General features: G+C 42.8%; 1 protein-coding gene and 1 long non-coding RNA gene across 2 annotated transcripts; both read left to right on the top strand.

Annotated features, from left to right (window-relative positions):
* The first annotated feature begins 517 nt into the window (after window positions 1-517).
* On the top strand, window positions 518-14,514 carry LOC138750527 (endophilin-B1-like). The gene is made up of 3 exons (XM_069912613.1): window positions 518-661; window positions 4,688-4,906; window positions 13,707-14,514. The coding sequence occupies exons 2-3, from the start codon at window positions 4,748-4,750 to the stop codon at window positions 13,890-13,892; spliced, it is 345 nt and encodes a 114-aa protein (XP_069768714.1). The 5' UTR covers window positions 518-661; window positions 4,688-4,747; the 3' UTR covers window positions 13,893-14,514.
* Window positions 579-26,887, top strand: LOC138750528 (uncharacterized). The gene is made up of 3 exons (XR_011349376.1): window positions 579-668; window positions 2,051-2,136; window positions 26,765-26,887. It is a non-coding gene; the product is annotated as an uncharacterized lncRNA (long non-coding RNA).
* Window positions 26,888-27,503: the final 616 nt, after the last annotated feature.

Here is a 27,503-nt window from a genome sequence, read left to right on the forward strand (position 1 = left end):
GCACCACATAGTTTCAGCCACGTCTACATTGACATTGTAGGGTCATTACCGGCCTCCCACGGGGCCTTCTCACCATGATTGCTTGCTCCATGAGGTTCCCTGAGGCGGTCCAGCTGGCTGACACAACACTTATGTCCTCTATTAAATTGGAAGCAGTAATAAAGATGAAGGAGCGATTGATAATAAATAGTCTCCCTTGTAGTTGGGGTACAATGTATTTCTTGAGATCAGAGGAATCCAGGAGCCAGCACAAAGTGATCCTGTGTTTCCCAATGATTTGATAGTTGGGGTAGTAGTAAGTGGAAGGGCCGAAGGGTCTCCTGCTCCTTCGACTGCCTCTCTTTTCTGTCTTGCGATGCTGATTGGGTGTGGCTGTGTTGTATCGCTCGCTGATTGGTTGCTTCAGTTGCACAAGCCAATGGGCTGATTCGGTGAGGCCGCTATTGAATTGGAAGCTGAAGTAGGGTTAGATTGATGGGCGTGTTCGCGTGCTGATTGGCTCTTGCTGTGAGGAGGCGGGAAGTTGACGGTGGCGTCTTCTGCTCGGGGTCCGTCGCGTCACAGCGGGTCTAACGGGAAGAAGTTAGCGGCGGCGCCGGGACCTTCCTCAGCCGCGCGGTCCAGGGAAAGCGGGCGACCCGCAGCCCGATGGGACCCACCCGTGAGAGGCTGGTACCGACAGGGTGTTTGGGTGGAGCTGAGGCGTCGGTGCGAGGCCGGAGGCCGCGGGGTAACTGGCAGCGGGAGGGGGCGGGAGAGGGGTAAGAAGGAGATTGGAACGTCTTTGGTTGGCGCATGCGCGATGGGTTCGCCACTTGGCGTTCGGTTTGCGCATGTGCGGCTGATACACATGTGCCAAATGACGGCCACAAAGCGAAAGCTTAGCGCAAGCGCGAACTGATGACTTGCGCATGCGCACAGAAATTAAGATGGCTGCCCCCAGCCGATGGACCCCGAGACACTGAGTTACAAACTCAATCCGCACATGTCTCTGTTCTCATTTGGCAAATCATTTGATGTTAAAAATAGGCTCTTAGACTTCAGGGCTCCTCACACGGGGGAAATCTCCGACTTGCGACCGTTTTGGAATCTGACTGATCAATCGGGCTCCATGACGGTCGCAAGTCGGGTCGCTTCGGAAGGGATGGAAAACCAATCCATTTTTCTTTGCTTCCCAATGCTCATAGAATGTGTCTGATTCCATCCGTTTTTCCTGATGTAGGATCACATTCTTCATCAAGATAGATGATATTTTTTAAAGTTGTGTCACTTGAACAATAATGTTCCTCCCCTTCTGATCCTGACTTACCGTGTGGGAAGCAGAAGTATCTTCACAGAATTTGCTCGAGACAAAATTGAGAACAAAGATCTTTATTATACTATTACAACAATGCAAAGTTGGGTGCTTCCCCTTACCCTGGGAATACACACAGATACTGAGGCAGACCTAACTTTTATACATTTCATTTCAGTACAGAGATACCTTCCCCCTAACATTCTTCTGCCTCCTGCATTGGTTTAGCATTAGGTAGTTCCACCCACGTGGATTCTAACTTCTTATCAGTTTATGTGCCTATCTGCAAACTTGTTAGCCAGGAAATATCATGTCTTTGTTCTTTACTCATTAACCAATCCCCAAGACTTGCTAAAGCTATTTACTTGCTATCCTGTTTTGAAGATACCTATTTTATTATACTTTTATAACCCTTCCTAACCCTTCCTCCCATTCCAGCATCCCTTCACCCTGATTTAACCCATAAAACTTCATTTCTAATGAGCACTTGCTTGATTCCTCACATTCCAGTATCCCTTATCCTTAAGTTAACCCATTATACTTCATCCTTATTTAGCACTTGCTTGACTCCTCACATTCAAGTATCCCTTACACCATGTGTTTAAAATGTAATGTTTCTCAGTTACTTGTCCGAATGCCTTGAAAAATAGAGGGACTTTGGTGTTAACAATACAGCGTAAAGATTTCACCACCTTTTAAATTTATGATCTCTGAATTTCTGGTCATGTTTTCTATTTTGGTTGGTGTATCTTGCAGACCTATTTGGTTGCAGCAAGTAAGAAGTTATCACCATGTAGCATCCGCTGCGGCAGCGCTACCAAATAAAGAGACGTCCACACAAGGTAGTGTAAAACAAAGACTGGATTTACTGGTTTAAATTCCCCACATGTGCTTGCTGGCCTGGCCACTTCTGTTGACGTACCCTTTGACTTCCAGCAGACTTGCATCATTACGTCACTCTCCGGCCGGCTGGCCGCTACACGAAGTGAAGGACTCCTCAGCCCGCACATGGTGCTAGACGCGGGCTCCTTCTTGGCAATGAAGGGGTGTCTGTGCCATCTTGGACTGTCTGAGTGTTGCAGAGATTTGGCCTTTTTTGCTTGCCCCGTTGCTTGGCACTACAATGTCTGTGTTTATAAGGGGGAAATTATTTCAATGTTTTATTTACTTTTGTTACAGAATTCTTCCTAGATTATCTGTGTAACATTGAAGGTTTTGGGTTTTCATGAACAGCGATCATGATTCTACTCATAATTTGGTGACAAAATGGATGGGACACTTTTTACTAATGCCCCATGTGAATCAAAATTAAAATGAAGTGACAAAATTAGGAAGGTTTGTTTCCCCTTCTTTTTAAGCAGGATGTCAGGATGATTTTCATCTTGCTTGCTGAATTAAAATGTGATTTGTCTGTTCTTAATGGGAGCTGCCATATTGGCATTGCAAGGAGAGATGGGAAATGGGTCAGGTCCTTGGTGGTCCCAGTAATGCAATGCAGAAAGATGTCACAGGGCTGAATGTTGTTTAGGGAGGGAGAGGGTATTAATTTTTAGGAAACATGTGGCCAGCCACCTATCAATATTTTTTCTCAAATAGAAACTCCTGCTAGTAGAAGCCATTTCCTACTTTGAACAGGCCAAATTGTCATTATCTAAGAAGATATTGTTACAAGTCGAAAGGACCCCAAAACCCAGCAGCAATAGACATTCACCAGGACATGTGGTTTTTAAAACAGAAGTTCTTTTTAATCAACTTTAAACATGAAAATAGAATGAAACTTTTAACTTAACTAACCCAAATTAACCCCCTCCTAATTCTAAGCACACATGTTTGTAATGTGTTTAAATTTTATGAAAAGGTCTTTGTTTCACAGTTCAATCTCTCTTCTCCTACTTCCAAGTTCTCTGGATCCAGGCAATTCTTCTGCTGTGCACAGAATTGATCATGTATAAATTTCACCAGGTTTTGGTGCTCGAAAGGTAAATGTTTACCGCTCAGGTAAAGGTTCTTGTAGGGTTTGCAGAGAGTGATTTGTTGTTCCAGGATTTCCACAACTGAGGTACCACCATGAGTCACCTCAATGTCTCGCTGATCAAACTTGCCCCGTCAGGGTTTTCCAGATGGTAACTTCTTTCTTTAAGCTACCACAGAGTTCCATTCCTCTTATTCCAAACAACAGGAGTTCTTTCTTCTGCTCAAGCTGTTGTTAGATAAACAAAACCCAGGAGTGACTTTCCTGTAAGCACCCTGCAGAAAGGTACTTGCAGCCATCCTGGCTCCATTTCCAAACAATGGTCATTCATTTTATGACATCAGTTCGGTTAACACCTACTTGTGTATGTGCATAAATCTTCAATGTTTCAAATAAGATCTGTTTTAAAAGGTATGTATGTATGTATGTAACCTACACTAAATCTTACCAAAATCGCAAATATTACCAAATTCTCCAAATGTATTTATTCATTACAATATCACGTAAGGAGCATTTAAGTGACTCTTAGACAGGCATACATGGGTGAAAGAAAAACAGGTTGTAGAGGGCGCCACCGTCAGTTCACAGACTTACCTGACACATTGTGGGCTAACAGTGCTGGACGCCAAAGTACAGCCAGTGGATCAGATGAAGGCCCAGGGCTATAAAGCTGATAGCTTTAACGTGATGGTCCTATGGACCAGCAGTTGTTCGCCAATGAGCTCATTAACGTGCAGGGAATAAAAGATCTGTATGTCTGCAATAAACCAGTCTTGAGTTGACTACCTTTGTTTGTGTTTGCCCTTATTTAGTAGCCGCTACACATTGGTGATCCCAAAGTTAAGATTTAATGAATTTGAATCATTATGGAAAAGGAGGACATTTCAACAGCAGGAACAACTGCTGCCGCCATGACAGTTAATGCAGTTGGGCTTCATTTGCCTCCTTTCTGGACACATCAGCCACAAATTTGGTTTCTTCAAGCTGAAACCCAGTTTCATTTTTGGGGTATAATGGCGGAAGACACAAAATTTTGGCAAGTCGTGATTACATTGGGCGTGGCCACTGCATTGCCAGTAAGCAAGTTTTCTGCTCATCCTCCAGCAGAAGACCAGGGCACCAGGTTCCGGTAGTTTCTTCTTGACACATTGGAACTTACTTGATGAGCGTGGATTTGAACGTGGGAGGCCAAACTGACAAGAATCCATCATACCTGATGAATGAGATGCTGGCGTTGTCAGATGGTCCTTCCCATTGTCTGCTTTTTTAAACCTTATTTCTGTCAAAAATTCCCGCTCACGTGGCCATACACATTGGTAACATGGATTTTCACCATCTCCATGACGTGGCTCAAGAGGCTGACAGGCTCTATCGTACTCCGACACAAGAGTCTGCCCCAATACATCCTGTTTCTGTTGCAGAAGCATCTCCCGCATCCTACCAAACTCCAGTATCTGCAGTCCAAACCAAGAAAGAGGAACATGCTGATGTACATCGAGAGTGGTGATTTTACCATCGCCACTGGGGAAACTATGCCCATAAGTGCATCCAGCATGTACCTACTACAAAAAGAAGTCGGAAAACAAGAGCGCTGGAAGCTGGCATATATACAGGCCTATTGTATCTTCAGGACGATGCAGGTAAGCACAAATTTCTTGTAGACACAGGTGCTGAACTTAGTTTGCCGACCTATTTTGAAAGGACTCAAAAAACAGCACTTGACCCTGAGAGGGGCGAATGAAACTGCCATTCCAAGTTTTGGCACTAGATGAGTCGGAATAGGTGGAACCACGTTACATTGGAATTGTGTCCTCGCTTCTGTCGCTCAACCTATTTTGGGTGTGGATTTTTTATGTTCCCACAACTTATTGGTAGACATAAAGCAGAGTAAACTAGTTCACATCACCATCTTTCAGACATATCCACTGGCGTGCATCAAGGGGAGAGTTTCACAGCTCGGAGTACATACGTTACACATGGATGCATATACTGGTCTACTCCCTGAATTTCCCCATATTCTCACCCTGAACTCCAATGCCTCAAGAATAGTCCATGGTGGGTCTCATTACATTGACACATCAGGCCCACTGGCCCATGTCAGGGCTCAGCGTCTGGTGCTTGATAAATTGTGGCAGAATTTAAAGCAATGGAAGAATTGGGTATCATCCGATGCTCAAAGAGCCCTTGGACCTCACCTTTGCATATGGTAGTCAAGGAGACAGGCAGATGGAGGCACTGCGGCAACTACTGTAGGCTTCATGATGACACAACACCTGACAGATACCCAATTCCACACATACAGCATTTCGCCGCCCATCTACATCATTGCCGCATACTTTCAAAGATTGATTTGGTTAAGGGATATTATCTGATACCAATTCATGAGAATGATATGACCAAGACAGCAATTATTACGCCGTTTGGTCTTTATGAATTCCTCAGAATGCCATTTGGTATGAATGCCATGCAAACTTTTCAGTTGCTTATGGACGCTCTTGGCAGAGATTTAGACTTTGCGCTTATTTATTTGGACGACTTCCTTGTAGCAGTCAAAATGAGCAAGGTCACCGCCTCCATTTGCGCTGCCTTTTCCAATGGCTCCAAGACTTTGGACTGACAATTAATCTTGAGAAGTGTCAATTTGGCAAGTGAACCATAGAATTCTTAAGGCATAAAATTACAGCAGACGGCATATCTCCATTATCAGGCAAGGTAGACGACATCCATAAAATCTCCAGACCTGTCACTGTCAAACGGCTGGAAAAGGTTTTGGGAATGATAATTTTTTAATCACAGATTTATTCCTGGGATTGCTGACATCCTGCAACCCCTGTTTGACATCATCTCTGCTCCAAACAAAAACATTACTAGACCTCAGAGGCAGAGGTTGCATTTATGTCCGCCAAATAATTATTAGCCAAAGCAGCAATGCTTGCGCATCCAAATCCTGAAACTGCATTGATGCCTCAGGAACAGCTGTGAGTGCAGATCTGGAACATACGTCAATGGCCATTATCAGCCCCTTGCCTTCTTGAGTCGTCATCTAAGACCAGCAGAAATTAAATACAGCACCTTTGATTGAGAGCTATTAGCACTTTATCTGTCTATAAGGCACTTTCGTTATATCTTGTAAGGTCGACATTTCACCATATTCACAGACCATAAACTTCTAATTTTCACCTTGAGCAAATTCACAGATCTTTGGTTGGCAAGACAACAACTACATTTGTCCTACATTTCGGAGTTTACTACGGACATACGTCATATTTCAGGAAGGGACAATCTGGTCGCAGATGTGCTCTCTAGATCAAGTGTGTGCCATATTCAAGGTGGAGTCAACATTGCTGAACTGGCTGCGGCACAATCTGCGGATCCGGATATACAGGCACACAGTATAGCTATCACTGGACTCGACATTCAACAGGTGGCACCACAACATGACATTCACAATCTATCACACCCATCCATCTGGACTTCAGTCAAAGTAATGTCAAATAAGTACATGTGACATGGGCTGAAAAAAGACGTCACTCAATGGGCCCGAACGTGTATATCCTGCCAATCTGTGAAAATTCCGCACCACACCAAGGCACCCCTGCAGTCATTCCCGACAACACGCAAAAGATTAGTGCATGTGCACGTGGATCTGGTTGGACCATTACCAGTATCACAGGTCATGAGGTATATTCTCATGGTAGTTGACCACTTCACACGCTGGCCAGAGGCCATTCCATTACCAGTCAGTAATACTGAGGCATATGCGAGAGCATTCATCTTAAATTGGATTGCTAGATTTGGAGTGCCGACATACATAACCGTGGAGCACAGTTCACTTTGGCATTATGGGCTTCCTTGGCTCATTTTTGCGGTACACAATTGCACCACACTACTGCGTACCATCCGCAGTCCAATGGCCTGGTGGAACGTTTCCATCATCAACTTAAATCTTCACTGAAGGCCTGAAGCACTGGCCCCAACTGGGTCGATGAACTACCTTGGGTTCTATTAGGAGTATGAACAGCTCCAAAAGAAAATCTGTCTACATCATCTGCAGAATTGTTGTTTTGTCTGGCCCTTAGAGTTCGAGGAGATATTCACTTCAGAAGCAATTCAGACATGGAATTCCTTCAGCAACTCCGTAAGGGTATTGCTAACAGCAAACCATCCTCCACCAACTGGTATGGCAAACCTCGGCAACAAGTGCCCCAATCACTACTAAACACTGAATTTGTATTTGTATGAAGACAGGTTCCAGGGGCACTGTTACTAAAACCACATGAAGGACCATTTTGTTTGATTAAGAGATATGGAGTGGTATATACATTGGACATCGGAGGGCATCCGCAGCTATTGAGCGTGGACAGACTTAAACCCGCCATACGGACCCTACTTCACCAGTTCAGTGCCATCAACCCAGGCGACATGGACGTCTGCCTAAATCAAGCGTATCTGGCATCTTAAGTTATAGTGACGATTTTGGGGGGTGTGATATAGCGAGTGCACAGCGCGGTATTGTGAACCGCCACTGTCAATTCATAGACTTAATTGACAGATCGCGGGCTAACAGAGCTGGGTGCCAAAGTACAGCAAGTGGATCAGTTGAAGCCCCTGCCTAAAGGTGCGGGGCGCTAATGGCTCGTAGCTTTAACCTGTTGGTCCTGTGGACCAGAAGGTATTCACTAACGAGCTCATTAACAGGCAGAAAATAAAAGGTCTGTGTATGTCTGCAATAAACCAGTCTTGAGTTGACTACCTTTGTGTGTGTTTGCCTTTATTTAGTAACATCTACCGCAGTAGCCGCTACAGGGCATTATTTTTTTTGTTAGAAATATCTAGATCAGCACAACATTTTGGGCCAAAGGGCTTGTACCGTCCTGTAATGTTCTGTTATTTCAGTTATTGCTTGACTTTGAATATCTGTTGTAAGCAATGTGAGACTTCAATAATGTAGCAAATGTGCACAGCAACATTGCAGTCAGGAGTTTGTATCTCCTGGTTGACTTGAGCTTTGTGAAGGGTTGTATCTGGATTTGAGTCGTTTGACACCCTGTCCATGGAAATTGTGGCTCAAAAGCTACTGAAGTATTTGGAAACATCGTCATCGGTCCTCTTTCAAACTCGTCTGAATTTCTTGGATGAAGAAACATTGCTCTGAAACTTACTCTGTGAGAGTTTATTTTCCTCTCTTGCAGGAGGTTTCCGAATCTCTTCCACATGATGAATCTGTTCTCTTTTCAAAGAGACAGTGGAGTGGCTATTTTCTTCCACAATGATTTCATAAACCCAGTCAAGGACTGAACTCAGTCACCATTTAAAAATGGTTATGTTGCAAATACAAGATCACTTTTACTTTATTCTTCAAAAGTGGCCATTTCCATGGACACAACGAGGCTGCCCTCTTGATCTCAAAGAGACAGAAGTGGTCTTTCTCCTTAAAATCCACTTGTTACTCCTGGTCGAAGGAGAAGACTATGTAACTGTACCATCTCTGATGACTGTATGTTCAATCCTCTCTTCCCTACAGGATGGACAACAACTTCTGCATCTCGTTTGTAATGTTTCTCCAAAATGTCTCATCACATGACATGTGCCACCATTTCTTCCTTTGAAGTCCACTATGTCTCTTCAAAAGGATGAATCATGAGCCAACGGACTCCAGCCTGTCTGCGCAGGAACTTGAATCAAGAACTTGCTTATTCAAACCGCTGCCATCTCTCAGCACTCTATTGACTTAGTTTCAATTTTAAAAAATACACCTAATCAACAGATGGTCTCTCCGTTTGACCAGCAGTCTTTCCTTCCTTCACAAATTCTTCAGGTTTTAATAAAGCAAACATTCCATTGTTCTTAGTATCTCAAGAACCATTAAAACTTGCATTTTAAGTATGAGCTGTTTTGTGAAGTGTTTGTGTTTGTGACCTACACAACTCCTACAATCCATCTATTTCAAAAACATGTCAATATACAATTTTTAAATATATAATCTGTCACTGGTCAGATGGAGCATAGGAGTTGTGATAAAATCAATGGTGTCCTTGCAAAGGAAAAGGGGGATGAGATATAATCCAGGTAGCTCTGGCAAGTTGAGTTTGTAATAGTTTGAAACTTGAACGTCTCTCTCTATTTCAGGAGACAATTTACTGTCATGTAATTAAAAAGTGTCATATCACACAAAATTGCTTTTTTCCTGCTGTGAGGCAGACAGATTCGCCATTGGCAGAGATTGCCTGAAATGCCTTTTGCAGTCAGAGAAAGAAGCAAAAGAGAGTCGTGCTCTCCCCCTTCCCCTCTTCCACCCCCCCCCCCACCCTGATCCCTGGGCTAAGTCACTGAGGGCTTGTGGATTCTCTTTCAATGCTCATAGACTAATCCAAGTCATTGGCAATGCGTGCTCCTGTTTTGAACCTCTGACACGATTAGGAACCAATTCTTCTTTGGCTTGGCTTCGCGGACGAAGATTTATGGAGGGGGTAAATGCCCATGTCAGCTGCAGGCTTGTTTGTGGCTGACAAGTCCGATGCGGGACAGGCAGACACGGTCGCAGGGGAAAATTGGTTGGTTGGGGTTGGGTGTTGGGTTTTTCTTCCTTTGCCTTTTGTCAGTGAGGTGGGCTCTGCGGTCTTCTTCAAAGGAGTTTGCTGCCCGCCGAACTGTGAGGCGCCAAGATGCATGGTTTGAGGCGATATCAGCCCACTGGCAGTGGTCAATGTGGCAGGCACCAAGAGATTTCTTTAGGCAGTCCTTGTACCTTTTCTTTGGTGCACCTCTGTCATGGTGGCCAGTGGAGAGCTCGCCATATAACACAATCTTGGGAAGGTGATGGTCCTCCATTCTGGAGGTGTGACCCACCCAGCGCAGCTGGATCTTCAGCAGTGTGGACTCGATGCTGTCGACCTCTGCCATCTTGAGTACTTCGACGTTAGGGATGAAAGCGCTCCAATGAATGTTGAGGATTAGCACCCACTCATATCACAAGTCTGATACCTGATACTCTTTTAGCCAGTTTCGAACCAGTCTCTAGCAATCCACGGCCTGGTGTGAGTTCCTTGACTGCTTTCTCCAGAAGCCCACAACCTGCTTGGGTTCCTCTCCTCTAATTTCCAATAGCCTATCACCTATGTGGGTCCTTCAGCAGCAGAACCCCTCATTGGTCTGGTTCCATGGTCACTGACCTGTGGATTGAATCCTCTGCTTCTCAGATGTTGATTGTGTGTGGTCTTCCTGTTTTCTGGTGCCCTGTGTTAGTTCTCCGCTTCCCCAGAGTTTGTGGTGGCGAGGAAATCCAACACATCTAAATAAACATTTTACAACTTAGAGGAGAATCTCGTATGTCTAGAAGGATGGAAAGGGCATTATTATAAATTGAAGTCTAATATTTGAATATTCAGGTGCCAAATTTGCAAAAACATAGAGTATATATTTCTCAAACTAATGTAATTTTTTCCAAAGACATAAAACTTTGAAATTTTGCATGTCATCTTGGCATCCCTAAAAATATATCTGATTTCCGAGAAAGTGAAATACATTTCCTCATCACCGCTAACATTAATTTAACAAATTTCAATTGATACTTTAATAGTTTAAATTTGATCCTTGTTCCTTCAATATTTCCTAATAAAGGTAAGGTTGGATTTTGCAGAAAAACAACTCCTATAACTTGTTCCAAAAAATTTGTAGTTCTCCCCAAAAAGATCTTGCATAAGGACAAAGCTAGGTTGAATGCAAGGAAGTTGCTACATCTTCACCACCCCTAAAACATTGATCTGATAATTCTGATATTATTCTATTCAATTTCTCTGGTGTAAGAAGTAACTGTAGAAGAAAAAAACTAGTTGTGAATTCCTTCATCACTGCTGCAGTGTGGAACTCTGGTCAATAGATCCAAAATGCTGAGTTGAAGTGAATTAATACAACTCCCTTGGATCACGTGATCTCTGTGGCCAAATTATCTTCCTATAGAGCTTTTCATATCCAACTGCCTGAGTCACCTTACTCCAAGAGCAGCTTCAGATAAAATCCTTGGTGACATCTGCTACATTACTGATGTAAAAAGAATTAAACTGAACTAATTTATGTCTTACATTGAGATCCTTACATGGATATGCCCATATTTGCCAATCAATTACAATATTCAGATCCATTTCCCACCTTTGTCTCGACTTAAGAACTCCTCATTTAAAAGTTCGTACTTGTAATGAAGAGGCCATTATCGAAGTAAATTTTTTAACAATTCCTCTAGGAAGAATTTCTATTTCAGTATAACATGGTTGGTCCGAACTTATCCTTCAAATATGCTCGTAATTGGAAATAGCAAAAAAGATTGCTATGAGTTATATGATAATAATTTATCAGTTGCTCTGATGACATTAGTTGACCCCTTTTCATAACAATCTTCCAAATTTATAATCCCCTTACGAAACAAAACCAGCTATCCAGAAATGTATGATCCTTTGAAAAAGATACGACGATTTTGAATCAAAGCCATTCTGGGTGATGTACATTCACTTAGACCAATTTCATCATTTATTTTATTCCATATATTAAACAAATGTTTCAAAATGGTGTATCTTTATCACCAACCATTAATATCAAATCCCACTTGTAGATAAATTCTTCTGCTTTTCTCTCTCCTATTTTATTTGATGTCAATGTTTCTCTTTCAAAAAAGGAAGCAAGAAATCTCATTTGAGCTGCTCGATAACAATTTTTAAAATCAGGAAGCTGTAGTCCTGTCAATGCAGAATTTGCATTGGGTCACTTGTAACATGGCATTCAATCGGAAATGGGTTCACATGACATAAAACCACCATGTAGACTGTTTTCTATGAATGGAATACAAGAGGAGGGTTGTCTAGGTCTTCCACAGGATTTAGATCACAAGGTCTAGGAGCAGAAGTAGGCCCATCGAGTCTGTTCCACCATTCTGCCACTCAGCCCCACTGCCCAACTTTCTACCCATAACCCTTGATTCCTTGATTAATCAAATACCTGTCAATCTCTGCCTTAAATATACCCAATGATCTCAGTTCACAGATTCACAACCCATTGACAAAATCAATTTTTCCACATCTGTTTTATCACCCTTTTATCCTGTAATTATGCTCTCTTGTCGTAGAGTCACCTACCATGGGAAGCATCTTTGCCATATCTTCCAGCATTTGAAATGCCTCTGAGGTCCCCCTTATCCTTCTGTACTCCAACTAGTACAGTCGAAGAGTCAACAATTGTTCCTAATAAACTAACCCTATCATTCCTGATATTCAAGTAAATCATCTTTGAACCTCCTCCAACACCAGCACATCTTTTCTCAAATACGGCATCCAAAACTCTAATTCTGATTGAATGGAAAGACAATTCTCCAACAACACATACACAACGGTTAAATGATATTATGTCTTGTCGATATTAAAAAAAAAATTGGAGTAAAATAATAACTTTCAAAAGATTCAAGGGTCCATTAATGGACTATTATCATAACTTTAAGAATTAAGGTTGTTCAGAAGCTTGGTGCTGTGTTACGAGACCAGAGGATCTCAAAACCCAGCAGAAATAGATATTCACCTGAAAAATGGTTACTTAAACAAAAGTTGATTTTAATTATTTTTAAACATGAAAATGGAATTACACTTTAACTTATCACTATTTTACTACTTCAACTTACTTTATCTAACTTAACCCCCTTCTAATTCTAAGTGCACATGTGTGTAATGTGTGTGTAAGTTCAGAAAAGTTCTTTAGTTCACAGTCTCATTCCTCCAAGTTCACTGGTTGCAGGCCATTCTGATACTGTGCACAGAATTTAAGTTCACCAGGTTTTGGTGCTCTAAATATCAATGATTACAGTTCAGGAAGGTTCTTGATGGTTTTCAGAGAGAGGTGTGTTTTTCAGGGAAGTATTAGGGTGTTTTTGACTCAACGTACCAGCATCTGAAGTCAGTTACCTCTTCAGTAAAGCTCTGATAGCTTTAGCATGGAGCAGAGCTGAGCCAGGACTTTGCAGGTATTTAAGGGAGTGTGTGGGCAGAGTTTGTTCTGGACCAACAATCTCACCAAATGACTCTGCTTGAAATCAAGATCAAACCATTTTGAGGAATACAACAGGAATTGTTCAACAAGAGCCTGGTGTTCCCTGATGAGTTTTCTTTCAATAGTGGAAATTATTTTTTTTAAAGCCCGTTAATCTTCCTGATACAGATCTTTGTATTGAACTGACGGGTTGCAACCTGTTGTTAACTTGGAGGCCTTTAATGGGGTGACTGGGAGGTATCTTTGCTTTAACCAACCAGTTCTATTGCAATTTTCCAGCTGTAGGATGAGGTGCAATTGCTTGCAAGTTTAGCAAGTGGGATTAAGATGTGAAACTACAGGTCACAGCGCCATTTTTGTTTTTGAAAATGCAAATATGAAAATTTTAACTTTGGTCTCCTTGGTTTGCTTAAGTTTACAGAGGAGATGTTGGGTCAAGCTGAGAAGACAGAGTTGGATGCCTATTTGGTGAATCTGCTGGGCAAAGCAGAAAGCACAAAACGAGGGTCTAAAAAAATAATGAAGCAGACTGAAGTGCCATTGAACCAAACCCAAGTAACGAATTTAATTTTGTGCAGAATACTTAAGAGACCTATTTAAATGAACAAAATCTGATTAGAAAAGAAGTTTATGGAATGTTTGGAAGTTAACATAACATAACAATTACAGCACGGAAACAGGCCATTAGGCCCTTCTAGTCCACACCGAACCAAACACCCCTCTCTAGTCCCACCTCCCTGCACAATGCCCATAACCCTCCACACCTATTCTGTCCATATATCTTGCCAACATTTCCTTGAATATTACCATCGATCTCACTTCTTCCCCTTATACTTTTGAATACCTCTATCAAATCAGATGTTCTCAATTCTCAATATTTGCCATGTTAACATAACATATAACATAACATAACAATTACAGCACGGAAACAGGCCATTAGGCCCTTCTAGTCCGCACCGAACCAAACACCCCTTTCTAATCCCACCTCCCTGCACAATGCCCATAACCCTCCATCTTCTTCTCATCCATATACCTGTCCAACCTTTTCTTAAATAATACAATTGACTCCGCCGCCACTATTTCTCCCGGAAGATCATTCCACACGGCTACCACTCTCTGAGTAAAGAATTTCCCCCTCATGTTACCTCTAAACCTCTGCCCCTTAATTCTTAACTCATGTCCTCTTGTTTTAAACTTTCCTCCTCTTAACGGAAATAGTCTATCCACATCCATTCTGTCTATCCCTTTCATAATCTTAAATACTTCTATCAAATCCCCTCTCAACCTTCTACGCTCCAAAGAATAAAGACCCAATCTGTCCAATCTCTCCCCATACTCCAGATGCTTAAACCCAGGCAACATTCTGGTAAACCTTCTCTGCACTCTCTCCACTCTGTTTATATCCTTCCTATAATTAGGCGACCAGAACTGCACACAGAACTCCAAATTAGGCCGCACCAACGTCTTATACAATCTCAACATCACCTCCCAACTCCTATATTCCATGCAATGATTGATAAAGGCCAGCATACTAAAAGCCTCCTTCACCACCCTATTCACGTGAGTTTCTACCTTCAGGGAACGATGTACCGTTACTCCTAAATCTTTCTGCTCTTCTGTATTCACCAATGCTCTCCCATTTACCACATGTGTCCTGTTCTGATTCTTCTTAGCAAAATGAAGCACCTCACACTTATCAGCATTAAATTCCATCTGCCATTTTTCAGCCCACTTTTCTAAGCAGCCCAAATCCCTCTGCAATCCTTGAAAACCTTCTTCATTATCCACTATTCCACCTATCTTAGTATCGTCTGCATATTTACTAATCCAATTCACCACCCCATCATCAAGTTGCCACAAAAAAATCTAGCATATAAATTAGATGTAAATAAGGGAAATGAACAACACAGTGAGCCTGGTGTCAGAGTATCTGCCTCACTCTAACGTACATCACCGTTAAACCTTCTCCCCAATATGAGCCTGATGTCAAAGTATCTGTCTCAGTCTACCGTACATCACCATTAAACAATCTACCCACTGTCAGAGTATCTGCCTACGTCTATCATATCCCACCATTAGACATTTTCTTAACAGTGAAACCAGTGTCACTTTGTCTGTCATAGTTTACTGTACAGCACTGTTAAACATTCTCCCCACTGTCAACCCAGTGTCACACTATCTGCGTCAGTTTCCCTGACACCACCAGTAAACCTTCTCCCCACTGTGAACCTGGTGTCATTGTTTCTGCCTCAGTCTACTGTACTTCATTGTAAAACATTCTCCCAACTGTGAAACTGGTGTCAATGTATCTTCCACAGTTTATAGTACATCACTGTTAAAGCTTTCCACTACTGTGAACTTGGTGTCACAGTATCTGCCAAAGTCTACCTTACATCACCAGTAAACCTTCTACCCACTGTGAGCCTGGTGTTACAGCATCTGCCACAGTTTGTTGTACACCCATTAAACATTCTCCCCACTATGAACATGGTGTCACAGTATCTGCCTCAGTCTACCGTACATCACAGTTAAACCTCATCCCCACTGTGGGCCTGGTGTCATGGTATTTATCTCAAATGACCATACATTGCCATTAAACCTTCTCCCCACTGTGAACCTGGTGTCACAGTATCTGACACAGTTTATCGTACATTACTGTTAAACCTTTTCATCCTGTGAACCTTGTATCACAGTATCAGACTCAGTCTACCATTCATCATCGTTTAAGCTTCTCCCCCTGTGAATCTGGTTTCACAGTATCTGCCTCAGTCAACCGTACATCACTGTTAAACTTGCTCCCCACTTTGAAGCTGGTGTCTGAGTATCTGCATACGTCTAATATACATCACCATCAAACATTCTTCCAACTGTGAAACCAGTGTCACTTTGTCTGCCCCAGTTTTTTGTACACCACTGTTATACATTCACCCCATTGTGAACCCGGTGTTACAGAATCTGCCTCAGTTTCCCTTACATCACCAGTAAACCTTCTTCCCACTGTAAGGCCAGTGTTATTGTATCTGCCAACATCTACTGTACATAACCGTTAAACCTTCTCCCCACTGTCAACCTGGTGTCACAGTACTGCCCTAGTCTAGCGTACATCACCGTTAAAATACCTTTTCACTACTGTGACCTCAGTGTCACAATATCTGCCAAAGTTTACCGTACAGCACATTAAACATTCTCCCCAATGTGAACCTGCTGTCACAGTATCTGACATAGGTTATAGTACATTATTGTTAAACCTTTTTCCTACTGTGAACCCCCATTGTCTTAGTATCTATCTCAGTCTATCGTACATCACCATTGAACAATCTCCCCGCTGTGAAGCTGGTGTCAGCGTATCTGCCTCTGTCTATTGTATCCCAACATTAAACATTCTCCCAACAGTGAAATCAGTGTCACTTTATGTGCCACAGTTTTCTGTACATCATTGTTTATCCTCCACCCCCTGTATACCTAGTGTCACAGAATCTGCCTCAGTCTACCATACACCATAGTTAAACCTTCTCCCAACTGTGACCCTGGGGTCACAGTATCTTACACACTTTATTGTACATCACAGAAAAGCGTTCTCCTCATTGTCAATTTGGTGTCACAGTATCTGCCTCTGTCTTCCGTCATCACCATTAAACCACTCACCACTGTGAACCTGGTGTCAGTTTATCTGCCACAGCTTATTTTTCATCACCCTATAAACTTTTTCCCATTGTGAACCCGGTGTCACGGTATCTGTCTCAGACTCCCGTAAATCACCGTTGAACCTTCTACCCACTGTGTACCCGGAGTCACAGTATATGCCTCAGTCTACCGAACATCACCATTAAAATGTCTTCCCACTGTTAACTCTGTGTCACTGTATCTGCAACAATGTATCGCGTTTCACGTTTAAACCTCGTCCACACTGTGAACCTGGTGTCACAGTACCTACCACAGTTCGTTGAACCTCAATGTTAAACCATCTCACTAATGTGAACCCAGTTTCACAGTATCCGTTTCAGTCTACCGTACATCACTGTTAAACCTTCTACCCACTGTGAACCCGGTATAAAAGTACATGCCAGAGTTTATTTTGTATCACTGATAAACCTTCTCCCCACTGTGAACCAGGTTTTCACAGTATCTGACACAGTTTATCGTACATTACCTTTCTCAATGTTGTGAACCCGGTGTCACAGTAATCGGTCTCAGTCTACATTAAATCAATGTTAAACCTAATCCCCACTGTGCACCTGGTGTCACAGAACCTGCTACAGTTTATCGTACGTCACAATTAAACCTTCTCACTACTGTAAAACCGGTATCACTGTATCTGCAACAGTGTATCGTATAAAACCGTTAAACCTCCTTCCCACTGTGAACCTGGTGTCACAGTATCTGACAGTTTATCATGTGTCACTGATGAACCTCCCCACTATGAATCCGGTGTAACAGTATCTACCTCAGACTCCTGTAAAACACCGTGAAATCCTCTCCCCACTGTGTACCCGGTGTCACAGTATAAGCCTCAGTCTACCAAATATCAGCATTAAACCTTCTTCCCGCTATGAAAATGGTGTCACATTATCTACCTCAGTCAAACATACATCACTGTTAAACCTTCTTCATACTGTGAACCTGGTGAAATAATATTTCCCTCAGTCTCCCGAAAATCACCATGAGAATTTCTCCCCACTGTTAACTCTGTGTCACTGTATCTGCAACAATATATCTCGTGTCACGTTTAAACCTCATCCACACTGTGAAACTGGTGTCACAGTACCTGTCACAGTTCATTGAACCTCAACGTTAAACCATCTCACTAATGTGAACCCAGTTTCACAGTATCCGTCTCAGTCTACCATACATCACCAATAAACCTCCTCCCCACTGTGAACCTGGTTTTCAAAGTATCTGACACAGTTTATCCTTCATCACTGATAAACCTTCTCATTGATCTGAATTCGGTGTCACAGTTTCTGTCTCAGTGCACCATACATCATCGTTAAAGCTGTCTCCCACGGTTCCCCACTGTTTCCCATCAGTTTCCCATTGTTCCTCAGCTATTTCCCACCAGTTCCCCACTTTTCCCCATGGTTCCCCACTGTTCCACTAATTTCCCAATATTTTCCCTACTGTTCCCCCATTCTCCACAGTTCGCTATCTGTTCCCCACTGCTCCCCACTATTCACCCCATTTCTCCACTGTTCCTCAGTGATCCTCACTTTACCCCATCTCTTCCATCCATTTATCAATTTTTCCCACTGTTGCCCTCAATACACCATTGTTCCCCAACTGTTCCCCACCTATCACACACTTTTGAACAATGTTGCACACTTTCTCCAATGTTCGCCTTTTGTTCCCCATTGCTCTCCCCGTTACCCTGTGTTCCCCTCCGTTCCCCACAGTTCTTCACTGTTCCCCACTTTTCTCCAGCTGTTCCCGAACTGTTCCCCACTGTTACCCTCTGTTCCCTACTGTTCTCCATTTCTCCCACTTTTCCCTTCTGTTCCACATCTCTTCCGCACTGTTCCCCACAGATCCCAACTGTTACCAACAATACCCCATGGTTCCCCATTGTTGCCCATCAGATGCTCTTCTTTCCAATCTATGCCCCATTTTTCCACACTCTGTTTCGCACAGTTCTCCAGTGTTCACCATCTGTTCCCAACTGCTCCCAGGAATTACCCACTGTTCCCCATGGGTTCACTCTGTTCCCCATCTGTCCCCACAGTTCTACAGCTGTCCCCCCTGTTCCACACTGTTCCCTACTTTCCCCCACTGTTCTGCATCTGTTCTGCCAAGTGCAAGTGAGGACAAAAATGGAAGGTTAAGCCAAATGAATGTGTGGCTGAGGGGCTGGTGTAAAAGATAGGGTTTTGGCTTCTTGGACCATTGGGGTCTCTTTTGGGGAAGGCATGACCTTTACAAAAAGGATGGGTTACACCTAAACCCAAAAGGGGTCAATATATTGGCAGCTAGGTTTGGTGCAGCCGTCGGATGCGGTTTAAACTACTTTGGCACTGGGATGGGAACCTGTATGATAAGCAAAGGACAGGAAAGATAAAATAGGAAAAGTTGGGTTAGGCAGTGTAAGGAAAAATCAGAAAGAGCAAGGAGGGTGAAAAAAGCAAATCTGAAGGCTTTATATCTTAATGCAAGAAGCATTCGGAACAAGGTAGATGAATTGGCTGTGGAAATTGAGACAAACAAATACGATTTGATTGGGATTACAAAACATGGCTGCAAGGTGGGCAAGACTGGGAGCTTAACATCCCGAGGTATACAATATTTTGGAGGGGTAGACAAGAAAGAAAAGGGGGTGGGGTAGCTTTGATGGTGAGAGAAGGAACCGACACAATTGACAGGAAGGATATTAACTCGGAAGATACGGAATCTATATGGGTAGAACTGAGGAATAGCAAGGGGTGGAAAATGTTAGTGGGGGTGGTATATCGGCCTCCAAATAGTAATGTAGAGGTGATAATAAGGGAAATTAGAGAAACATGCAATAAGGGAACAGCTGTCATTATGGGAGACTTTAATTTACATATCGATTGGACTAGTCAAATTAGTAAAAATACTGAGGAGGAGGAATTCCTTGAATGTTTACGGGACGGTTATCTAGACCAATATGTCGAGGAACCAACTCGGGAGCAGGCCATTTTAGACTGGGTATTATGCAATGAAAAGGGCCTAATCAGCAAACTTGTTGTACAAGGCCCTTTGGGTAGGAGCGACCACAATATGATCGAATTCTCACTCGACATGGAGAGTGAAGAAATTATCACCGAGACTAAGGTCCTGAATTTAAATAAAGTGAATTATGATGGTATGAGACGGGAGTTAAGTAAGATTGATTGGGTGGTTTATGGTGGGGTGGGGGGGTTGACGGTGGATAGACAATGGAAAGCATTCAAAGATCTAATGGAAGAATTGCAGAAATCATTTATACCGATTTGACATAAAAGTAAACCAAGAAAGGTGACTCAACCGTTGATAACAAAGGAAATTAGAGACAGCATTGGGTCCAAAGGGAGAACATATCAATTGGCCAAAAAAAGTACCAAATCCGAAGACTGGGAACAGTTCAAGATGCAGCAAAGGAGGAGAAAGGGATTAATCAAGAGGGCAAAAATAAATTATGAAAGTAAGCTTGCGGCAAACATAAAAACCAACTGCAAAAGCTTTTATAGATATGTCAAGAGGAAAAGATTGGTGAAATCCAGAGTAGGTCCCTTGCAGGCAGAATCAGGGGAATATATAATGGGGAATAAGGAAATGGCAGACCAATTAAATTCTTACTTTAGATCTGTTTTAACAAGAGAGGATACAATAACCTCGCAAGGATGTTGGGAAACATAGACACCAATGCAAGGGAGGAACTGAAAGAAATCAGTATCTCTAAGGACATGGTCTTGGGAAAATTGAAGGGATTGAAGGCCGATAAATCCCAAGGGCCTGATAATCTACATCCTAGGGTACTTAAAGAAGTGGACATTCAGATGCTTTAAAAATAATTTTCCAGAACTCGATAGACTCAGGATCAGTTCCCATGGATTGGAGGGTAGCTAATGTTACGCTACTATTTAAAAAGGGGGGTAGAGAAAAAGTGGGGAATTATAGGCTGGTGAGCCTTACATCAGTAGTGGGCAGAATGATGGAATCCATTATTAAGGATGTAATAGCGGAGCATATGACTAGCAGGGAAGGGATCGGACGGAGTCAACATGGATTTACAAAAGGTAAATCGTGCTTGACAAATCTATTGGAATTCTTTGAAATGGTGACAGGTAAAATAGATGGGGGAGAGCCAGTGGATGTGGTGTACCTGGATTTCCAAAAGGCCTTGATAAGGTTCCACATAAATGACTGGCATGCAAAATCAAGGCTCATGGGATTGGGGGCAAGGTATTGATGTGGATTGAGAACTGGCTGGCAGATAGAAGACAGAGAGTTGGGATAAACAGCTCATTTTCTGAGTGGCAGGCGGTGACCAGTGGGGTGCCACAGGGATCTGTACTGGGACCCCAGCTGTTCACAATTTACATTAATGATTTAGATGAGGGGATTGGATGTAATATCTCCAAATTTGCAGACGACACTAAGCTAGGAGGGGTTGTGTGCACTGAAGAGGGGGTCAGGAAGCTCTAGTGTGATTTGGATAAATTGGGGGACTGGGTAGTTACATGACAAATGCACTACAATGTGGATAAATGTGAGCTTATCCACTTTGGTAATACAAACCGGAGGGCAGATTACTATTTGAATGGCAATAGATTGGGAGATGGGGAAGTGCAGAGAGATCTAGGGGTTCTTGTGCACCAGTCACTGAAGGCGAGCATGCAGGTACAGCAGGCGGTTAAAAAAGAAAATGGTATGTTGGCCTTCATATCAAGAGGATTTGAGTATAGGAATAAGGATACCTTACTGCAGTTGTACAGAGCCCTGGTGAGAGCACACCTGGAGTATTGTGTGCAGGTTTGGTCGCCTTATCTGAAGAAGGATGTTCTTGCAATGGAGGGAGTGCAAAGGCGATTCACCAGGCTGATACCTGGAATGACAGGAATAACTTCTGAGGAAAGATTGCACAATTTGGGATTGTACTCGCTAGAGTTTAGAAGATTGAGAGGGGATCTCATAGAGACATATAAAATTCTGGCAGGACTGGACAGAATGGATGCGGAAGGGATGTTTCCAATGGTGGGGGTGTCCAGAACCCGGGGCCATGGTTCGAGGATAATAAGCAAACCATTTAGAACCGAGATGAGGAGGAATTTCTTTACCCAGAGCGTGGTGAATCTGTGGAATTCATTGCCACACAGAGCAGTAGAGGCAGGTTCATTGAATATATTTAAGAGGGAATTAGATATATTTCTTCAGTATAAGGGAATTAGGGGTTACGAGAGAAGGCGGGGACGGGGTACTGAACTTTAAGATCAGCCATGATCTCATTGAATGGTGGAGAAGGCTCGAAGGGCCGAATGACCTACTCTTGCTCCTATCTTCTATGTTTCTATGTTTCTGCCCTGTTGCCCATTTTCCCCAATCTTCCCCCCTGTTCTACACTGCTCCCCACTGTGCCACTCTGTTCCTCATTCTTCCCCTTAGTTCTTCACTGTTCCCCACTGTTCCATAGTGTTCTCCATTTGAACCCCCTGCTCCACACTGTTCACTATTTTTCCCCAATATTCTGCATCTGTTCCACCCTGTTCCCCTCTATTCTCCAGCTGTCCCCATTCCACATTTATCCCACTGTTCCCCACTGTTCCACCACTATTCCCCACTGTTCCCGACTTTTTCCCTCTGTTCCCAGCTGTTCCCCATCTGTTACCAACATTTGTCCACTGTTACTCGCTTGTTTTCCACTGTTCGTCACTTGTTATCCACTGTGCCTCTCTGTTCCCCACTGCTCCTCATTCTTCCGCCAGATGGGGAACAGCTGGGGAACAGAGGGGCACAGTGGAGAACAGAGGGGAAAAGTGGGGAACTGTGGGGAATAGTCAGGAACAGGTGTGAACCACTGGGGAACAGAGGTATATATGGGGAACAGTGGAGAACATTGGGAAAAATGGGCAACAGTGTGGAACAGTTGATGGGGAACAGTGGGTTAAATGGGGAACAGAGGGCAAAAGTGGGGAACAGTGGGAATAATGCATAACAGTGGGGAAAATTTGGGAACCGTGGGGAACAGTATGGAACCGGGGGGACAGCTAGAGAACAGTGTGGAACCGTGGGGAACACTAGAACAATTGGGATCAGAGGGGAATAATGGGGAGCAGGGGGTATAATGTGGAAAGGAGAACTGTGGGGAACAATGTTCTGCACTGTTCCCCAACGTACCCCATGGTTCCCCATTGTTGACCATCAGAAGATCATCTGTTTTCCAACTGTGCCCCACTTTTCCACACTTTTTCCCACACTACTCCACTGTTCACCATCCATTCCCCACCGTGAAATATAAAGTTCACAATCCTTAGTCTGGAGACAAAGTTTTTAAGAACAGGTTCATCTTTATTTCGAGTCTGCAGAGTCGGGTGTCCCTGGTCTGGGGACATACCGGAAGTTCAGAATCATCACTCTTTTCTACAGTCCTACGTTCAACATCACCCCACCTTCATTTACCTTCTTCCAATCAGAATCCCAATACATTACAACATTCTCCTTCTCCCTTCCATCAATCCAGGTATCACTCAGTTCTTCCCTCTTCATACATTGCCTGTTCATGTCCCTATTAGGCAATCGCAGTACTAGCTATAGACTATCTTAGGTCACTGTACCAACCTGAACCAGTTCCTTGCATCCTTGGGGCTTGAGATAAGAAGGGGCCCACTGGCTAGTACTGTCTACTCTCAAGCTCTTATCTACATACTTTGCATTCCATCATTTTTCACAGAATGGTGCGAGTTTAATCATATTCAACTGTTTTTCACAATTCCTCCTTTTTTCTCGTTATCATGTATTTCTGATTAAACTGCATTATTGTTCACCTTTTGTTTCCTCAAATTGTAACATGAGTTGAATTTGTCGTTGTTCATCTGCCATGGGATTTTTTAATACCACCTGCTTCGCTCCAGTAGCTGAGCAAATGGATCTTGTGATAAAACATCGTAGGATGGCTGATCCAATCAATAAGCCCACTAGAATCATTCAGCCAGATATAGCAGAGTGCATTAACCATGGCACCCAACCTCCGAAATTCCAATCTCCCCATGTCCAATCACCTCCTTTTTTATATTTATCTCTAGTCTCCTGGATCTTCTCTCTACACTTTTTAATATGGACCACCAAATCCGAGATATTAGCTGATTCATCCAGGATGTATGTGTAACATTCAGAACCAATTAAAGCCCTTTCTCTGTCAAAATAAAATCAAGGGCCATGCATTTTTGGAGGACTGTAAGTTGCATGGTGGCCATTTCTGTATTTATTGCCCAGACTTGGGATTGGACTTCCCCAAGTACCAGGTTCGTATTATTTACTAGTTCATCTAGGGTGGCTGCTATTTTTGAATCTCAACCGCACTTTGTGCAGCTCCATATGTTGGGAAAAACCTCCACATGAGACGATCTCCTTCAGTCACCCTTTTGCTTTTCCCATGGGACAAGCCTAGTACAGGTAGCTGGTTAAGTTCACGGACATTGGGAATTAAGTATGCCAGGTAATAAAATCCACTCCAACCTTTAGGTGTACAGGTCAATATAAATCCTTTTGTCCGATTCCAACATTCCTTTTCTCCGGGTAACCATGAATAAATTTTACGTCCACACACCCAATATGTGCCATTTACCGGGTGTGGGATTCACAGTCGTGTGACGGTCTAATTCTTCATGAAATTGGAAACTCCTAGTTGGTTTCTCAAAAGGAAGCATCTCTCCAGACTGAGGAGTTGGTGACTTTGTTGGTTTTGGTCGTATCGACCACCCTTTGTATTTATCTTCAATGGTTGGATCACTGTTGCTCGGCAAGATCTATATATCAAATAATTTGTGTAGGGAGAGAGGGATTGCTACTAAGGGGACTCCTGACTTGCCATGGTGTGGTATTTTCGCAGAAACCCAACAATCTGTTTGATTTTGGTTCTTAGCATAATTAGTACATAGAGAGATAAAATAATTTTTAGGTTTAACACGCAAAGTTATGATATGTATAAGTCAAATTGAAATAGTAAGCGCAAAAGTTTCATTATTGTAGTTTTCTTTTCTGTTCCTTTTTACTCCTCTTTCCTTCTTTCTGTGGCTGGTGGTGGGACCACAGGTCCCTTTATTCTTTTTTTAAAGTTTTTTTTCTTCACACTATGAGCCATATTCACCAAAATACCCACAAACGTTTCCCTCTTGAATATATAGTGTCCCACCCCCCTCCCCACCCACTAAACATTCAACATATACAATACAATAAACCCATTAAACAATGTTATCACACAATGAAATAGACAAGAAAATTGTGTCATCTACTTTTACACACTGGGTCAGTTCATTTCGTCTACTTCTCATTCTGTCATTTCAAGAGGTGGTGGTCTGCGGTAGGACCTCTCTTTTGTGTTCCATGTACGGTTCCCAAATTTGTTCGAATACTGTGATGTTATTTCTTAAATTATATGTTATTTTTCCAATTCAATACATTTATTCATTTCCATGTATCATTGCTGTATTCCCAGGCTATCTTCTGATTTCCAGGTTGACATTGTACATTTTTTTGCTACAGCTAAGGCTATCGTAATAAATCTTTTTTGCGCTTCATACAAATCGAGGCCACGTTCTTTACTTCTTATATTATTTAGAAGAAAAATCTCTGGATTTTTTGATATGTTATTTTTTGTGATTTTATTTAATACCTGATTTAGATCTTCCCAAAACTTTTCCACTTTCTCACATGCCCAAATTGAAATATACTGTTGTTCCCGTTTCCTTCTTACAGCGAAAACATCTATCTGATACTGTTGGGGCCCATTTATTTAACTTTTAGCATGTGTCCACCCCTTTTCCTTTGTTCAGTCTGATTTTTCTGTGGTCAATAGTACTAGATATGGTCTGTTCCACCAGGGCTGAAGCTTTTCTTCTTTCCACGAATTGATCAGGACCCAGTCACCAGCATTCACAGAGTGGATAGGGAAATGCAGAGGAGGGCTCTGCACCAGCAGACGCTTAGCTTTTAAATCTGCAAGAGAACGAGAAACTGCCAGTCGATAATTCCTTAAAAACACATCATTGTTTTTGACTGTAGGTATTCCTTCTATCCGCCCCAAATATGGGAGTCCAAATAACATCTCGTAAGGGGATATTAATGTTTTGTCATGGGGCTGTCCGAATTCTGAGAAGAGTTATTGGTTAGCACTTGGTCCAGGGTAATTTAGTCTCTTCTTTTAGTTATGTAATTTGCATTTTTAAAGTGGCATTCATTTGTTCCACTCTGGATGCCTTGGAGTATGCAGCTTCCATTTTATCCCTAAGGTTTCACAGACCAGGCTGTAAATTTTAGAAGCGAAGTGCTTTCCCTGATCTGAATTGATGGATTCGGCTATTCCATATCGGGGTACAATTTTTTCCAGAATTATATGCTTGTTCAGTGGCATTGACGGTGGGGAACGCTTCAACCCATCTCGTGAAATGGTCCACTACTGCTAGTAGAAATTTCCATCGCTGGACCTTAGGGAGTTTGGTGAAATCCACTTGTATCCGCTGAAATGGCCAGATTGCTAAAGGTGGTACTCCTCCAGGCATAGCTTTCATAACTTTCTTATAACTTTCTTATTAACCTTTAAACAGATCACACAGCGGTTCACTGCCTGTCTTGCTAGGATATAGACTCCTCTGCAGGCATAAGTTTGTAAGAATGCATCACACAGTGCTTGCACTCCCGGTGGGAGCATGAGTGCAGTTCCCCTAGTATCTGCTGGGTGATTTCTTTATTTAACAATTGTCTTCCATTGGGGAGCCACCATTTTCCGTCTTCTTTGCTCCCATCTTTTCCATTTTTTTCTTCTTCAGGGAGGGAAAAGATAGGACCTTCTTCAGCCCTTCTCTGAGAGGTATCAGAGCCATCAGGTGGATGTACTTTTCCTGATCGTGCCGCTTGTCGGGCCAGTTCATCAGCCATCCGATTTCCTCGTGCTTTTGGTGAGTTCCCCTTCTGATGACCTGGTACATGTACTGTGGCAATTCTTTCTGGTTTGATTAATGCTTCCAAAGTCTTTTCAGTTAGTTGCTCATGAGCCAGTTCTTTTCATCTTGTTGTTATCATCCCTCGTTCTTTCCAAATTTTCCTAAATGTGTGTACCACTCCAAATGCATATTTCAAATCTGTATATATGTACCTTTCTGCCCTCCCAACAGTCCCCACAAGTCCCCAGAGTTCCCCATCAGTTCCCTATCTGTTCTAAACTGTTTCCCACTGTTCGTCACCTATTCCACACCTGTTCTCCATTGTTCTGCCTGCTGTTTCCCACCAGTTCCCCACGTTTCACCACTGTTCTCCATGGTCCCCCACTGTTCCCCTCATTTCCCAATCTGTTCCCCACTTTTCTCCACTGTTCTCCCATTCTCCACAGTTCGCTATCCGTTCCCCACTGCTCCCCACTATTCCCCTCTGTTGCCCACTGTTCCGCAGAGATCTCCACTGTTCCCCTTTCCTTCCTTACATTCCTCAATTTTCCCAGCTGTTGCCCTCCATAGTACAGTTCCCCAACAATTTTACGTGTTCCCCACGGTTCCCCACTGTTCCCCACCT

This window comes from Narcine bancroftii, unplaced genomic scaffold, assembly GCF_036971445.1.
Source record: "Narcine bancroftii isolate sNarBan1 unplaced genomic scaffold, sNarBan1.hap1 Scaffold_164, whole genome shotgun sequence".
In the NCBI taxonomy this organism is placed as follows: domain Eukaryota; kingdom Metazoa; phylum Chordata; class Chondrichthyes; order Torpediniformes; family Narcinidae; genus Narcine; species Narcine bancroftii.